At 42.0% G+C, this 17,955-nt stretch overlaps 1 protein-coding gene across 2 annotated transcripts in view; it reads left to right on the plus strand.

Annotated features, from left to right (window-relative positions):
- DCDC1 (doublecortin domain containing 1) overlaps positions 1-17,955 on the plus strand; it is a 556,169-nt gene that overhangs the window by 483,744 nt on the left and 54,470 nt on the right. For both annotated transcript variants that reach the window (XM_030200682.1, XM_030200683.1), the window contains 5 exons: positions 485-670; positions 2,187-2,390; positions 10,082-10,265; positions 10,786-10,938; positions 12,976-13,077. In XM_030200682.1, the coding sequence (XP_030056542.1) occupies positions 485-670; positions 2,187-2,390; positions 10,082-10,265; positions 10,786-10,938; positions 12,976-13,077 (829 nt within the window). The remainder of the gene's footprint in view (positions 1-484; positions 671-2,186; positions 2,391-10,081; positions 10,266-10,785; positions 10,939-12,975; positions 13,078-17,955) is intronic.

Genomic DNA, 17,955 nt, shown 5'->3' on the forward strand with positions numbered 1-17,955 from the left:
ATTGAGCCTGCTTGTCCTCTGAGAAAATGAAGATACATACCTGTAGCAGGTATTTTCCAAGGACAGCAGGTTCAATATTCTGACAACCCTCCCTCCTCCTCATTGGAGTTGTTACTGTTCTATTGTTTCTTTTTATTAAACTGAGTAGTGGCACGTTCGCGTCGCAGGCGGGAAGCCGTTCGCACATACGCAGTGCGTTCGGCCCGCGCGACGGCGTGTTCTGGAGAGTTCTTTTTTGCTTTCAAGTTCTGGTCTCCTGGGCCGTCGCGGACAACAACTCATCAGTCAGAATATTGAGCCTGCTGTCCTCGGAGAATACCTGCTACAGGTATGTATCTTCATTTTATCATATAGTGGGCATTGCTGCTCTGCATGCCCAACTATTAATCTGAAAAGCAGGAGGATGTGTAGAACTTTCATAAGATGTAAAAGGCAAACCCGATCAAAAATAGGAGCAACAATTGCACATCTTCTTTCTTTCTAGGGCTATTTCTTTCTGTTGCCTAATGGCAAAGAGAAAATAATGTTATGTGTAGCTTGTGCAAGAACCATAAGAGGGCGGAAGAAATTGAGCAAGTTACCAGCCGACAGTGTCTTCTCCTGTGCATCTGGCAGCAGGAAATCCTGTGTTAACCCTTTAGGACCCTTCAAATGCCTTGATGTCAGGAAGGTTTGTGATGATCCTACTTGCTTTTCATTTCTGCAGGTTTAGGGCTTAATTGTGGACACGTGTGTTACAGAACAGTATTGCTTTTTGCATTCTTTCTAGGCTGCAATGTTTTTCCAAAATCATTTCATATGGTCCATTTGGTATATTTATAGTGGATTTCTGCCAAGTAAGGGTGAACAGCTTGACCCCTAGTGTTAGTACCATGAAACTACTTCATGGAGTGAACTGGCTTCATTTTGAACCCAGAGCCCAATAGGGCAGGAGCAACTGGAGATTGCTCCTGCCCCAGCTGCTAGACACCTGTGAATCCCCCACAATGTCATGTGGAGGGGGGAGTATACTGGGGTAGGGAGATCGGGGGATAGGGATCTGTTTGGGGGGGGGGGGCAGAGGGTGTCTTCCAGGAGGTGAGAGTCTGTTCTGGAGGGTTGAGGGGCTCTCTGCCTGGAGAATATGGGAGGGGGCTTGCCAATTCATACATTAGGCTGCATGTTAGAGCCTGATGCTCCCAGGGCACAAAAATAATCAAGTATAGCTGAAAGATTGCATTAGTGTACCACAAATAATGCAGCTTGTGAAGTTCAACTCAAGCTGTTTAGTTATCCATAATAATGAGTTCTTTTGTATGTTTTGCACCTCATTCTTACGGTAAACTAATGTGTTACGGTAAAATAAAGCATGATTTTGCCATATAACATTCATTGAGAGGGAAATATTGTGCATTGTTTAATGCATACTAGTAAATATTCTCCAAGTAAAAGTACCAGTCAACTTATCCCTTATCTTTATACCTTCTTTGCTTGGTCTAAAGTAACTGGTTGTTTTTAATCAGATAACACTGAAGTTAACTGCACCCCCAGCATCAAGTTGTCCACCCAAAACGTATCTAAATTGTAGGCCCAGATTTTCAAATTACCTGGACAAATTTCTGAGTCTCTAGTTTGCAAACATCTGAGGCGCCTATGATGCACTGCAAGAAGCAATGCTGTGTTTGACAAAGCTGATATTAGTCATCAAGCACAAGAAGAGATAGCAATAAATGGTTTTTGTGCTGAATTATTACAGTGCGCATTGAACTGAAATGCGGGTAATAGACGAATATAATCGTTTGCTGAGAAAGAAAATAGTCTGCAGAACTGAGAAATGCTATGATCTTGTAAAACATTCTGTTACGGCTATTGACAGGACACCCACTTCTGTCTTCTTAGAATCTATAGTTTTGTGCTTCTTCAGTAAAGCTTGGTAAAATGAAGTTTGTTAAAATAAAATGTGTCATATGGATGATTGAGGCCCTGTTTACTGATGCTTTTTCCACTGCGAATAAGCCTTCATTTAATAGGGCCCAGGAGTGTGACTGTACTTCTCATCCTGACTTCCTTCTGAGAAGGAATATTGAACGTTATAATCTCTTATGGCAGCTGCATATCACACCTAAAATGCCATAATGTTCAGCTATTTAGATGAAGTATTTAAGAAACATGACAATATATATTTACTGTATTTTATTATTGCATAGATGGATTTATCCACTTCTGAAGTGCACAATACTTTGATTTATTTTGTGGAATTTCTGTCTCTGTTACAAATGGAAAACTCCATGCGAAGCATCTCGGAAGAACTCGCTGCTGCAAGGATCCAGCCATCAGTAAAAATAATTGCGTACAAAAATGGAGCAGGCTGCAAAGATGGGCAGTTAATTATTGCCAGAACATTCACACTGGTAAGTGACAATTTATCATTTTAAAAGCTGCATGTACCTCTAGGGAAAGGATAATGACTGGAGTAATAGCAAGGACAAACAGTTGCTAACAGAGCTGACAGTGCTGGGCGACCTTACACAGCTAATAGAATCTTGAAGCCAGTGAGTCAGACTCACTGCTGCATCATCCTCACCTTTGCTGAAAGATTTGCTTTTGGTTAGTATAACTATCCAATCAACACCTATAGCCTCACGAAGGGCTACACTTTTGTGGGTAAGTGTACTCTTATGTGTGTCAGTGGCAGCAAAGTGACTGAACAGTATTCTGTAACAACGTGCATCAATGGCATAAATGCAAGGGGGGTGTTTTTATAGAGCAGGCATGGGTGGGGCTGCCACTTCAATGAGCAGTGCACAGAATACTGTAAGTTACTCAGTTCTGTGACTGGTATAACTGTGGTGTGTAAATGTGACTGGTGCTTTCATAGGGAGGGCATGGGCGGGGCTGCCACTTACCTGTGCAGCATACAGAATACTGTAAGTTACTCAGGTCTGTGGCTGGTGGAACTGTGGCGTGTAAATGTGACTGGTGCTTTCATAGGCAGGGCACGGGCGGGGCTGCCACTTACCTGCGTAGCATACAGAATACTGTAAATTACTCAGGTCTGTGGCTGGTATAACTATGGTATGTAAATGTGACTGGTGTTTTCATGGGCGGGGCTGCCACTTACCTGTGCAGCATACAGAATACTGTAAATTACTCAGGTCTGTGACTGGTATAACTGTGGTGTGTAAATGTGACTGGTGTTTTCATAGGCAGGGCATGGGTGGGGCTGTCATTTACCTGTGTACCGTACAGAATACTGTAAATTACTCAGGTCTTTGGCTGGTATAACTGTGCCATGTAAATGTGACTGGTGTTTTCATAGGCAGGACATGGGCGGGGCTGCCACTGAAATGCGCAGTATACAGAATATTGTAATTTATGCAGGTCTGTGGCTGGTGGAACTGTGGCATGTAAATGTGACTGGTGTTTTCATAGGCAGGGCATGTGCGGGGCAGCCACTTACATGCACAGTGTTTGGAATACTGTAAAGTACACAAGCTTGTGTAAATAGAAGGTAAACCGATGCAGGGTTACACTAGTTTTCTGTACCAGAATCCAGGCGCCTAGATACTATCACAGAATACACTTTACTGTACAGCATCGGGGTGCCTTAAAGGAGGACCTGCTTAGAGAATTATCCTCACTATATCTCGTCTGACTTTACCATTGCTGTGAACAAGGACATAAGCAAAACTGTTTGGGGTTTTTTCACAGCAGTTGAGTGCTGTACTTTATTGAAGTATTAATTTTTTTTATTCTGATAGGTGTAAGTTTCTAGTAAGACTCTAATTCTGATTTATTTTTCATGATTGTAGCCAGTCCCTGGTGCATTGGGGCTGAGGGTGACCCCAGGAATGGGTAGACACATTATTTTTTTATGTCTTTGGCCACAAAATTACCATCTCCTCCTCAATTTTCTTCCCAAGCACACAGAAGAACTGTAAAGGGTCCTTGACAGTCTCTGTGTAAGGTCTGCTCAGGCACACAAAACCCACATGAAAAATAACTGAAAGAGGCTGATATGAGTTAGAATAAAATCCAAGAAGAGGTAAGGGGTACTCAATAACCAGGTACAAACAAAAATACCACCATGAAATTTAAACTGAATGAGGGAATGCTTCGGAGCATACTAGTGTGAATACTCTGCATGACTTAACTCTATCATCATCAAATACCACCTGAATATCCAGTATCTACAACATAAGGAAATCGACCATCTAATCCAAAATCCTCATTTATCCAATACAGGATATTAGTTATAATCATAGTTCTTGATTAAGCAGCAACTGGATCTTCCAAGCGCAAAAAACAATTTATCTCTATCATCAGCACAAATACCTCCTTAATATCTCAAAAATAAATCAACTGTGTATAATCATTTCTAGCAAAGCCAATAGTATTTCAATGAAAAACTTATCTTTAAACAGAGCACATGCAGGAAACCATCCAGTCCAATTTGATGGTGGTATTTTTGTTTGCATTGGGTTAGAATAAAAATACCCATTCATTGGGTCCTCCCCAAACACACACCACCCGATAATCAGCACTATTTAACTGGCCAGGAATGGCTCCTGGCTGGTTAAATAGCCTTAAGCCAGCTAAGCGCTATTATTCAGTACGAGATACATCTGTGCTGAATATTTGCGTTTAGCAGCTAGCTCAGTCACTGTCTGACTGGCTACATTTAGTGGCCAGATAAATCAGCATGAATAGCAGACCTATCTTTGATGACTTCCCTATGAAGAAAGACTAAGGAGGCTAGGGCTTTTCAGCTTGGAGAAGAGACGGCTGAGGGGAGACATGATAGAGGTACATAAAATATTGAGTGGAGTGGAACAGGTGGATGTGAAGCGTCTGTTCACGCTTTCCAAAAATACTAGGACTAGGGGGCATTTACAGTGTAGTAAATTTAAAACAAATCGGAGAAAATGTTTCTTCACTCAACGCATAATTAAACTCTGGAATTCGTTGCCGGAGAACGTGGTGAAGGCGGGTAGCTTAGCAGAGTTTAAAAAGGGGTTTCCTAAAGGACAAGTCCATAAACCACTACTAACTGGACTTGGGAAAAATCCAGAATTCCAGGAATAACATGTATAGAATGTTTGTACATTTGGGAAGCTTGCCAGGTGCCCTTGGCCTGGATTGGCCGCTGTCATGGACAGGATGCTGGGCTCGATGGACCCTTGATCTATTCCCAGTGTGGCATTTCTTATGTACTCTTATATGTACCATAACGTAGCCCCCCCCTCCCCCCCCCACCAGAAATTCAGTGCACATGGACAGTTTGATCTAATTTACACAGTTTGATCTAATTTACACAATAACTCTTTAATGATGGGAAGGTTTTTTAAGCCATTGATGAAGAACAGATCATTGTGATCGTCTTTAGCTCTGTAGGTCTGTTGATCTGGAGCTCTTTGAGGCTTTTTCCTTCCTTTCATGTATATTCTTGGAGTTCACACATATTTTTGTAATTACAATGGGTCATTTTTTTTGATTTTTGATGATCTGCTAAGTTTACCATTAGCATGCTCGTGCATTAACCCTGTGTTAGTTAGCATGTGATAATCATAGTGTGCTAGCTGGCTAACACTTCCATGCCACACCCCCAGATTTCAAAATTCTTAAAAATTCAATTTATTTATTTATTATCTCATTTGTACCCCCATAGTTTCCCAACAGTGTCAGGCTCAATGTGGCTTACAGCGCACCACAATAATGCATGGTTTCATGTGTGTAAACAGGGAAAATTCCGCAACATGCGTTAATGTATTTGTGCAGAAGCCTGTTTTCATGTGTTCACCTCATGTAAAGTGCTCAATGCACTTTACTAAAAGGGCCCCAGTATCGTCTTTCCTTTTTGCTGGATGGATTTTGCACTCTCTCTTCTCCCTAGTAAAAGCCTTCCAATGCACAAGGAACCTCTTGGCAGCCCTACTTTGCTGCCTTCTCCAATATACGCAGTGCCATTAAGCAGTTACAGTATAGAGCACAGGAAACACTGGGGTGTGAAGTCCAAAACTTTTTGTGCAGCGCTGCGTACGCCTTGTAGCGCTATAGAAATGCTAAATAGTAGTAGTAGTAGTGTTTTGGGGAATTTTGGTTTTGTTTATTTTACATTTTGTTTTGGAGGCAGTGTCGTAAATAGCGTGTGAAGAATGCACACTTTTGTACAAATGTAGTGGAGTTCTCAGACAAGTGGGGCCGCGGGTGACCCCAGAAGTGGATACACAAACAAATTTTAATACATAGGTTGTGGTTAAAACACACACAACTCTTCACAGACTAATAAGAGAATTCACATAGAGAGGAAAACCTTTGACAAGCACAGACTTGAAAATCGGAAAAAAAAGAGAAGAGGCATTTGTAGAGGATAAATAAAACTTCAATTTCTTTAGTCCTTCTAAAGTGCCAAAACATGTAACAGTAATAAAGATATGAAAATGATGAGACAGGCCATAAAAACAAAGTAAACCACTTCCAAAAGTCTCAAAGATGCTCAGAACATGAGAAAATCTTTGTCTCTCAGAAGAAGTGATGTAACGGGATGAGATGGCTGTCTAGGCTGTCTGCTTCCCACCCCCTGGCTAATATCCTCTAAATATCTGCTCCATCACGCTTGGTACAAAGCTTCACTTTACCACAGTAAATAGAAGGATCTCTGCTGCACAGTTTTGTGAAGTCTTCCAGGAAGAAACTAGTTTATTTAACAGAGTTCTCCTACTTGTCGGTTATGCAGTCTAAATGCCATGAGCCAGCTGAAATGGCGGTTTCGGCTAAGACGGCAGAATCAGCTGCAGTGGACTCAGACTTGTCCTTGAGCTCATTGTGATGTGAGAGGTGAGAGATTGGCTCCAGGAGATTAAAGATTATGTTAAAGCAGTCCATGTAGAGTTTATGTCCCGCGGGGTGGATTTAAGGGGTGAAATAGCTGCTTTGAACCATAGAGTTGAGGAGGCCTAGGAAAGACTTGATGAGCAGGTGGAGGTGACCAGCGGCCTGGAAAAACAGATTGGGGAGCCAAAAAGTGCAGCGGCTGATATGCCGAATAAGATAGAAGATCTAAAAAACCACAGCCACCGCTGCAATTTAGAGGGATTCACGAACTTCAGGGCTATGCTAATTGTGCAGATGATGTTCAAAAATTAGCTAGCAACCTTTTTTCTGAGTCCTGGACATGCTATTGCCCCTGAGCAGATTGAAATCATATGAGTGCATCGGTGTTGCTGGTGGTAAACGGTCCAACGTTCCTAGAGACGTGCTGATCTGTTTTCAAAGCCTCAAGATAAAAGAACAGATTTTAAGGAAAGCCAAGGGAGGCTCAAGTGCCACCTGGAACATATATGATATTGCTATTTATTAAGGCATTTCAGCAGCGATGCTTAAAAGGAGGGCTGAGCCCAAGTGCCTTATAGCATGGCTTTTGGAGTAAGAGGTGCACTTTAGGTGGCAGCTTCCTTTCGCCTTAGTATGTAGTAAAGATGGGAAACAGCACTGTATAACAAGCAAGGAGGCAGTAGCTCAGCTTTTCCCGATGGAGGTGTGTCAAAATCAATCTTCAGATTGCCCAGTAAAAGTCTGTGAGCACGAAGGATAGACCCAGGTGGCAACTCAGAGGCTGGTCATATTGGAAGTGTTAAGCGCTGATCTGTTGAGCTGCAGATGTATGGAACATTTTTTCTCTTTCATCAAAGACTGGGATATGTTTCTCTGACGCACTTACTTGCATTTTTTCTGAGATATGTGGGTTCCAGTGTGTTTTTCCACTGTATATGAGAATAACATGTTATTGTAATGCAGTAGTTTTTTTCTTTCTGGTCTGGTTCAGATGGCAAGTCTTGGGGATGCCAGGTGGTGGGGGCTCACTATCCCCTGAGGAGCAGCCTGCTAAGAGGGTATTGCAGGCATGGAGGGAGAGGGAGGGGGATCTTAGGTGTAAGGAAAGGGTAAAAAGGGCTCGGGTGGGTACATTTGGGTTGGAGGGAGGGAGGGAAGGGAATGGAATGTTTGTAACTACTGGGTCCTGGAGAAAAGAATATTTGGAAATCTGTGGGTGGAATGGTCTGGCCTGGTTGTAGGTACTTGGCACTGCATTTTTTTTTGTTTTCACTTTTTAGTGAAATTTAGGTCCATTAATGCTAAAGATTTAAATTCCCCTTTTAAGAGAAAACGTTTATATAAGGAGTCAGCAAGACCAAGAAACACATGTGCTGCAGAGGCAGGAGTGGGTCATGTTTTGTAAACAATTTGAATATCACTGCTGAAGCGTGTAGAAAATCACTTCATACATTCATATTAACAACGGAGGGTTCCAACGTTTATATGAGGCTTTTCCTCCTCAAACCTATTCTATCCCATTGTCTTATGTAGATATCCAATTGTATACAATTTGAACATGCTTTCTTTGCCTCTCTGAGTATTCCGAATAAACAGTTGTCCATGAAAAGCTGGCGGACCCTCAGGGTTGGTGTCTTGCACTAAAGGTGGAGCTGTTAGGTACAGTTATAATTTACTTACTGCATCTACCTTTTCTGGGAGTGGAATTTTGCTAGAAAAGGATGCTTGAAGACTAAGTAGGGTTTAAAAAAGGTTTGAATAATTTCCTAAAAGAAAAGTCCATAAGCCATTATTACGATGGGAAAATCCACTGCTTCTTCCTAGGATAAGTAGCATAAAATCTGTTTTACTGTTCTGGGATCTTGCTAGGTACTTGTGACCTGGATTGGCCACTGTTGGAAACAGGATACTGGACTTGATGGATCTTCAGTCTGTCCCAGTATAGCAAAGCTTATGTTCTTATGACCAGTGGCGTTCCTAGGGGGTGGACACCCGGGGCGGCGCCCCGCCCCCCCGGGTGCAGCCCCCCCCCCCCACCCCGATGCAGCGTGGACCCCCCCCGGGTGCACGCCTCTGGGGGGGGGGTGCCGCAGCGCGCGCCTGCTCAGAGTTCCCTGACTTCGCGCGTTCGCTGCAGCTCCCTCTGACCTGGAACAGGAAGTAACCTGTTCCAGGGCAGAGGGAGCTGCAGCGAACGCGCGAAGTCAGTGAACTCAGAGCAGGCGCGCACCGTGGCACCCCCCAGTGGTGTGCACCCGGGGCGGACCGCCCCCCCCTTGGTACGCCACTGCTTATGACCTAAGCACATCCCCAGACACTGTTGTTCTCAGTGCAGAAGAATGTGAAAACCTTTAGCCATATTGCATTAGGACAATTTTCAGACAGCCAATTAAAGCTGATAAAATCTTCTCTATCCATATAGATCTCCTTGAAGGTTGTCCCGGAAGTGGTATATATGATCTCTAGCCTACCTGATGCTAAGGAGATTACTTTACAAGTTTTGCCTGGCATTTGTATGCATAAATAGTGTTAATACGTACAAACACCCTTCACATGTAAATATCTATTTTAGAAAAGCTGTTAATTGCTTGAGTAAATCTGTAATGGCGTGTTATGGGAACAATTTGGAATGGCCTGAAACGTATGCATGAACTTGCAATTTTGCAGTGGTTAAAAAAATCTAGATTTTGTCATTCATGCCTGCTCTGAGGCATATGTGTCAGCCAAGTGCCTATTTGGTTAGGGTTTGGAGGAGTGATTGGGGAAGCAACTGTGCTTATCTATCTGGTGTTTAAAACTAGCTCAGAAATCCAGTATTTTCACTTTTATGTACATTGTTTGTACACAATCAGAGCCCTGTGTGGTGGTGATCTTTTTAGAACATGTTTCTTTGTAAAAGAGAAACTCCTAGAATCATCTTGTGCCTTATTGTTATTTTACAAAAGGCTTCTTATTGTGTGAGCCTTTTGTAAAATACACCGATAATTGTACATTCAAACTTGGAGGTCCCTTTTCCTACCTGGATGACCTATGGAAACTTGAGCTTTAAGCTTGCAAACATACAAATGCTGTTGTGCCTCTGATCAGTCACCCATACAAATAGCAAAGTATGGATGACGTTTGTACATGTTTACCTTTCCTTTCAAAATTAGCTGAAAAGTTTCAAAACTGCTCCTCAAGTACATTAGTATGTTTTTCTAGAACCTGCTGCAGTTTAAAATGTTAGATTTGCTTCTGAAAGGGGCTGTTACTCTCCTGTATCTTGCAGTTACTTGCCATGTGTACCAGGAGGCTGGACCTTCCAAGGCCGGCCTGCAGACTATATACAAAGGATGGAGCTCTAATGCTGACTCTGCCCAGTCTGGTGGCCTGGGCTGTGAATGAGTGTCTCACACAAAATGACCTGGAAGAGCAACACAATGTAGAAACTGTCAACCGTGAGAGTCAAGGAGGTGAAGCGCCATTTTTCATTTGCCTTTTATATAAGATTCTTGCAGTGGAAAGAGTTTAACTGTACTGTTTGTTATTGCTCAGATTAAGTTATGGTATTTACCCTTATAAAGCGAAAGCATGTAGGTGACGTATAGAACTAATGACAAGAGAATCAAGTGACAAAGTATGAACAAAATGGCGTCAAGTTGTACATGAAGCTAGCATCTTGGGCATGCATTACATCATCTTGACGAATAGCTGTTACACGATTTCCATTTGGAACCCTACTATTACCTTATTATAAGAAGCCAAAAATGGTCACATTTCACAAAATGTTAACCATCCAAGAGCAAAATGGAAAACGTCTTATATATATAATTTGGCACAGAATGCTCCATTTAAATTTTCCAATAAAAAATATATCACCCCAAAATGGAACGAACACAAAGTAGGTGTTGATAAAACCTACAAAAAAAGAAAAGAGCAATATTTATTTTGAAGGTCTGTATAAGAACATACCATTATTTCTCTGAACTCCAGAGGAGAAGACAGACAATGAGAAATGCAGATCCTCTGCACCCCAGGTGACTCCAGAAGACCTGATTCACATGGATGACTCTCTGCTATCCTTCATTCTGAAGCATCCAATTGAGGTCTGGGTCTCTAGTGGAGAACCTTTTATACCTTTGGATGGTAAGTTATTTCTCTTTCTTTTTTCTCAAAATAACATGCACTTAGTCAGGGATGCATAGAAGAGAAAAGATCTCTTTACTAATCTGCATTAGCTGATAACACAATAATTAATGTGTGTTAAGTTAACATGATGCCTGAGCACTTAGTGCTAGTTTCAATGTTAATATTTAATTTGGAAAGAGGGCAGAGAATGGGGGAAGTGTGCCTTATGTTTACTCTACAGGTACCAAAGTACCATGAGGCTGCTGCTAGAGGTCGCAGTTGCCATTTTGGAGTCGCAGCTGCTAGAGGCAGGAGCGAGTGGACTTTGCTTCTGACCCTGTCACCCACTGGACTTCAGGTAGGCTGGGGAGGTATTTTGAGTAGCCGGAGGGTTGGGAGGGTCAGGCATTGTGATGAGGCTATTCTAACAGAGGAAGGAGTCGAGATCAGAGGGTCTACGTTCTGGGGCTAGTCATGTGAGGGGGGGGGGGGGTATGTGGTGGTGGTGGGGGACTGGCTGAAGCACAAGGCCCACATAGCTAACGAGCCAAATTTAGGACAACTCCCCTCTTTACCCAGACACTTCCTTCACATTATGCTGAGCACTGACAAGTCTGACCTCTCTGGGGAAATATTGGCCAGCGAGTCACCAACTGCTGGCAATAGAGGAGGAGATTGTAGTTCAGGGCCCAACAAAGCCTCTGCCCTGAAGCCAGCTGCCAACCACCTAGAACTGGCATAGAGACAACTGGGGTAGCCCCATTTAATCTTGATGGTAGAGCCAAAAGGACAATAAAGGAATCCATTGAGCTCTGTGTAAAGCAAGCTTGTCCAAGTTCATTTCTCAGGACATCCCTTACAAATATGTATCCATTGTATGTAGATCTTTCTCATGCATATTCATTAGAGATATCCTGAAAACCTGGTCTGCTTGCAGCCTTTGAGGGCTGAAGTTGGACAAGCCTGGGGCTGAAGTTGGACAAGCCAGGTGTTGAGCCTTGCCGGGGCTCTGAGGGGACAGCCTTTCTGTTCTCACTCATCGCCATAGCCCCTTCTGTTCTCACACATCATTATAGCAGGCAACCATCAAATGCTGATGCTGCCCCCAGGGACGAGGAAGATTTCTCTTCCAAGCACTGGTTGGCTGTTTATTGGCAAAATATTTTGCCATTAGTCAGTACGTGGGCAATCTACACCTTTGTTAATGCATCCTAAATTTAAGTGAAATAGTTTTTTCAGAAGTTATGTGTATACTCTAGTTGTTTTCTATATTTTGTAATGTTTTATAAAGGCAACAGGGCAGCAGAGTGCCTTTATTAAATAGGCTTCTAGAATGATCCTCAATAATCCACAAAACTGTTCACTAAAATTTACATCTATTCCAAATTAGTTGGAAAGGTGTGAATTTTCCATACCCACTTTTAAAGTTAAATTAAAAGCACATTTCTTTCAACTGGCTTTTGGGTGCTGATGCCTGGGGCTGATGTGGTGGATGTCCCACTGTGAAGGGATCAGGGACTGAGTCTTCACTATTTGGCATGCTATTATAATGTAACAATTTTTAATTTACTTATTGTTGCTTTTTTTCCTTTTAATTGGCATTCTTTTATATTGTATTGTATTGTATTGTATTGCTGCTTTATGTTTTATTGTATTATTGTAAACCACTTTGACCTTGTTCAAGTAAATGTAGTATATCAAGTTTGAATAAACATATATACATTCCGCTTGTATTAGCCAGAAATCCATTTCTGTGGGGACCCAGGGGTGAACTTGGGTAGGGGCCATGTTTTTCCTCACTGCCCTCCCCCCCCCCCCATGTTAAAATTATTACCTTGGCAGGCGGGGATGCTCAAACCCTGCTAACAGAAGAGGTCCTCCACCCAAGCCCCACCCTCACCCCCATATCATCTGAGAAGCTGATGTCTTAAAGATTTACTCTTAAAGATTTTCATTTTTTATGTTTGCCTCTTCCTTGTCTCCAGGAAATATGTTTATTGTCATACTGAAGGGTTTATATGTTACATATGTCTGTTCATTGCTTTTCTATTTTAGTCTTACAGAAGGCTGAGAGAATGGAGAGAAAAAATTGGCTAAAGAAGGAAAAAATTATGACTGATCTTAATATGCTGAGACATAAAATACGACACCTGCAAGGTCAGTAAGTTACATTTTATGAGAAACTGATGCATACTGTGAAGAGAATGTCTGTGCTCATGATCTAATTCAAAATTTGAGAGACCAACTGCCAGCGTCAATAGAAGGTCTTTGATTCAACTGGAGAATTGTATCGAAAACACCAGTGTTCTTCTGTTCCTGTCTGGCTTCTGTCGCAGCCACAGCACCGAGACTTTGCTCATGGCCCTTTATAACTCTGTCTGCATGGTTCTCGACCAACATCACTCTTATTCTTGTCTCTCTTCTGCTTCTGATCTAGTGGATCACTCTCTATTCCTTCAGCAATTACACTCTATTGGTCTTTCCAACACTGTTCTTACTTGGTTTTCCAGCTCTCTTTCCAGCAAACATGCTCTTCTACCTTCCCTCTCAAATCTGGAGTTTCCCAGGGTTCTGTCTTAGTACCCACCTTATTCAGCATCTTTCTCTCCTCATTACTTATTATCATCCAGGAACATGAGTGTTCCCCCTAGTGTTATGCCAGTGACATTCAAATACTGTGCCCCATTTCAGATTTGATCACTTCTTTGGTTTCCCTGAACATTTGTCTCTCTCAAATATCAAGATGGTTGAAAGACAATCTTTTATTCCTGAATGCATCTAAGTGTGAGGCTATTTTTTTCCAAACCCCTACTGTCTCTCCCACCTTGCTCAGTTCTTAATAATTGGTTACTTCCCTTTTGGGACTCTGTTAAAATCTTGAGTGTCATCTTTGACCACAAACTATCCTTCAAATCACAAATTAATGCTGTTGTCCAGTTTTCTTTCTTCGCCATTCATCGCATTCATTCTGTCTGACCTCTCCTCCCCCAAGCTCTCATTCGTACACTCCTTCTTATATTAGCAATTTCTCATCTGGACTATTGTAACTCCCTTCATGCAGGTCTCCCTCTCTACTCACTCAGGCGCTTGCAACTGATCCAATCTATTGCCATGAAGTTACTCCATAATGCTTGTCACTTGGACCATATTACTCCACTTCTCTGCTCTGAACACTGGTTGCCCATCACAACATGCATTAAATGTAAGATTCTCCTCTTAGTCTACAAAGGCAGACTCTCTTCAGCTCCTCTATACATCATTTGTCTCTGCATTCCGTATGTCCCCTCATGTAGTCTTTGCTCTGCAGATTACAATCTCCTCCAATCTCCCACCCCCTCGGTCCTTCAAGTTACCTTCTCCAGGGAAATGGCTTTCTGTTACCTTGGGTCCAAATTGTGGAATTCCATGTCCCCTCAGGTCAAAAATCAATCTTCCACCCTCCTCTTCAAGATAACACTCAAAACATTTCTATTTACTGAAACCTTTGGTTCCTCCTCCACCTGAGAGCAATGGAAATAAGAGACAAGTAACAAATCAAAAAACAACTGATAATAAATATATCCAATAAATGATATTAGTAACAAAACTAGCTAGATATGACACTTTATTTGGATAAAATCCTTTAAAAGCCCACCGCAATGTCCACCAAAATACAAAAAATACCTATTGTACCTGAATGTAACTCACCTTGAGCTATTAATGAAAAAGATGTAAAATTCAAATAAATAAATAAAAGCTACAATATCAACAAAGCCTGTGAATGAATCAGGTGACCAGCATGATATGGCACAAAGCCTACATCAAGAAACTTAACATACAAATGAAAAAGACATCCACCAAACATAGTCAAAGGGATAATTAGAAACCAGGGCAGAGAAACATAGGAAAAAAAGTTAGAGGATGAAGGTTCAAAGTAAGTATGAAAATAAATGAACATATTTCCTGGAGACAAGGAAGGGGCAAACATAAAAAATGAAAATCTTTAAGAATATGACAAAAAAGAAAAAGAAAAAAAGGATATGTAAAATACGTACCCAAAGGTTTAAAACCAGTCAAAATCAAAGAAGGAAAACAAGAGAACTTTACTAAACTTTTAAAGGGATTAAAAAATATTTAAAAAGCATAAATATCTCAATCACCAGAGGGATACCAGCATCAATAGATTTACACTCAAGACATTGTAGACATTATAAAAACAATAAATATAAATGCCTCAATCACCAGAGAGGTACTAGCAGCAATACAGACTTCAACACACTTCTTAAAACAATATAGACACTATAAAAACAATAAATACCTAATCATCAGAGGGGTAACAGCATCAATACAGGTGTCAACACATGCCTTAAAGCAATCTAGACACCATAAAAATTAAGGGGCCCTTTTACTAAGCCGCGCTAAAAAGTGGCCAGTGCTATTTTTAGCATGTGGGTATCCCACACACTGAGGACATTTTTAGTGTGGCTGTAAAATGGCCACAATTTCTATTTTTTTCTATTAATGGCCATGTGCTAATTTTCCAATTAGCGCATGGTCATTAGCGTGAACCCTTACCACCACCTATTTACTAGGCGATAAGGAGGGGCATAATCGAACAGGTGCACCCATCTATAAGGGCGCCCATCTCTAATGACGACCCTGTAAAACGGCGTACCCGACCGTATTATCGAAACAAGATGGGCAGCCATCTTTCGTTTCGACAATATGGTCGGGGACGGCCAAATCTCAACATTTGGGCCGCAATTAGAGATCGCTTCCCTTAGAGATGGCCGACATTGGTTTTCGCCGATAATGGAAACTAATGGCGGCCATCTCAAAACCGACCAAATCCAAGCCATTTGGTCGTGGGAGGAGCCAGCATTTGTAGTGCACTGGTCCCCCTCACATGCCAGGACACCAACCGGGCACCCTAGGGGGCACTGCAGTGGACTTCACAAATTGCTCCCAGGTGCATAGCTCTCTTACCTTGTGTGCTGAACCCCCCAAAACCCACTTCTCACAACTGTACACCACTACCATAGCCCTTAAAGAGTAATGGGGGGCACCTAGATGTGGGTACAGTGGGCTTCAGGTGGGTTTTGGAGGGCTCCCATTTACCACCACAAGTGTAACAGGTAGGGGGGGGATGGGCCTGGGTCCGCCTGCCTGAAGTGCACTGCAGTACCCACTAAAAACTGCTCCAGGGACCTGCATAGTGCTGTGATGGAGCTGGGTATGACAGAGCTGGGTATGACATTTGAGGCTGGCAGAGAGGCTGCCAAAAAAAAGTTATTTATTTTTTGGGTGGGAGGGGGTTGGTGACGACTTGGGGAGTAAGGGGAAGTGATCCCCGATTCCCTCATGTGGTCATCTGGTCAGTTCGGGCACCTTTTCAAGGCTTGGTCGTGAACAAAAAGGGACCAAGTAAAGTTGGCCAAATGCTCGTCAGGGTCACCCTTCTTTTTTCCATTATCGGCCGAGGACGGCCATCTCTTAACCACGCCCTCGCCCCGCCTTCAGTACACTGCCGACACACCCCCTTGAACTTTGGCCGGCCCTGCAACGGAAAGCAGTTGAAGCCGGCCAAAATCGGTTTTCGATTATACCGATTTGGCCGGCCTTAGAAGGCTGGCCATCTCCCGATTTGTGTCAGAAGATAGGCGCCCTTCTCCTTGGAAAATAAGCTGGAAGGGCTCCCACACTATTTTTTAGTGCAGGATTGGCATGCACCAATCCCTGACCTACCGTGGGAAGCGCTGTGCTTTTTAGTGTGTGGTAAGCATGTTTTAGTGCTTACCACTGCTTAGTAAAAGGGCCCCTAAATATACATTTAAAAGCATGACACCATAAATTGTGCCGTAAAAATAAAACCAAAGAGCCACATAGAGATCCCTAAAAACAAAACTTAAAAGGGAATGAAAGCATCTACTAATAATATTCCAAAAAAAAACCAAAACCCCACACAATGGAAGATGCATGAGTTCATAAATTTAATTGTCCACGTGCTACTGCGGCTATATGGGAAAGGATCCATGACTCAGGCATCAGCACATTTTCATTTTGAACCCTTCAAATGAGAACCTCTCCCCCCCCCCCCACCTCCCATGAAATTGATAGTGAATTATTGTTTCTTGTGGCTGCATGAATACTATGTCAACAATTTAAAAAACACAAAAGGTATTCTAAAAATTAAGATCTAGCATTAGAAGAAAAAAAGATAATACTGTAAACTGCCTTGGAAATAGAGGAAACACAGCTTTGAGCAGCTGAATGTACAGCAATGTCCTATGGTTATAGATGATTGACAGTGGGATTAGGGTGTATCAAAAAAACTAAAATAATCCTTGGAAAATATTGATTAAAACTCTTGTATGAAAAAAGTCCTTTACATGTTGCAGGTAGACACATTCTGTAAAGCTGGGGGGGGGGGGGGGGGGGAGTGGGAGGAGGAAGGGCTCTTGGGTCCTTATTACTGCTGTCTTGTGTTGCTTGACTATATTTTATGTGTATTGTAGCTGTCTTGGATGTTCTTATAAAGCCATGTAATCAGGTGGAAATAACAAATAAAATATACATTTACAAAAAGAGCAGCATCACTTCACAGCTTCTGTGTGCTAGCACCAGCACTTAGACACATACGTGCCAGTAATTATAAGTACGAGAGCCATGTTCTAGAAAATTACATGTAGAAAAGTTGTCCAATTAAGGAGCCAAGTTCCTAAAGACAGTTTATACATTTTTTAAATGATCATTTTTCTCTTCAGAGAAGGCACTAAAGCCATCAAGGAAATTTTTAACTTATATGTATAATCCTATGCAAGATCAGGATATGTGTATGGAGTTTTGGACCATCAAACACACCCAGAACACACCTTCTTTGAATCCGTTTCTCATATAGCAATTCTGCTTGTAAATACCAGTATTCTAAAATTAATATTTGCATGTGTAAATGCTGCATTTAGATAGAGAATTGCCACACAAGTCTTTTTAAATGACCTGCAAAATGGTAATGGAATTGAAAAATGCATGGCAGGCGTGGTACGACCAGATTTATAC

This window comes from Microcaecilia unicolor, chromosome 4 (assembly GCF_901765095.1).
Source record: "Microcaecilia unicolor chromosome 4, aMicUni1.1, whole genome shotgun sequence".
Classification (NCBI taxonomy): domain Eukaryota; kingdom Metazoa; phylum Chordata; class Amphibia; order Gymnophiona; family Siphonopidae; genus Microcaecilia; species Microcaecilia unicolor.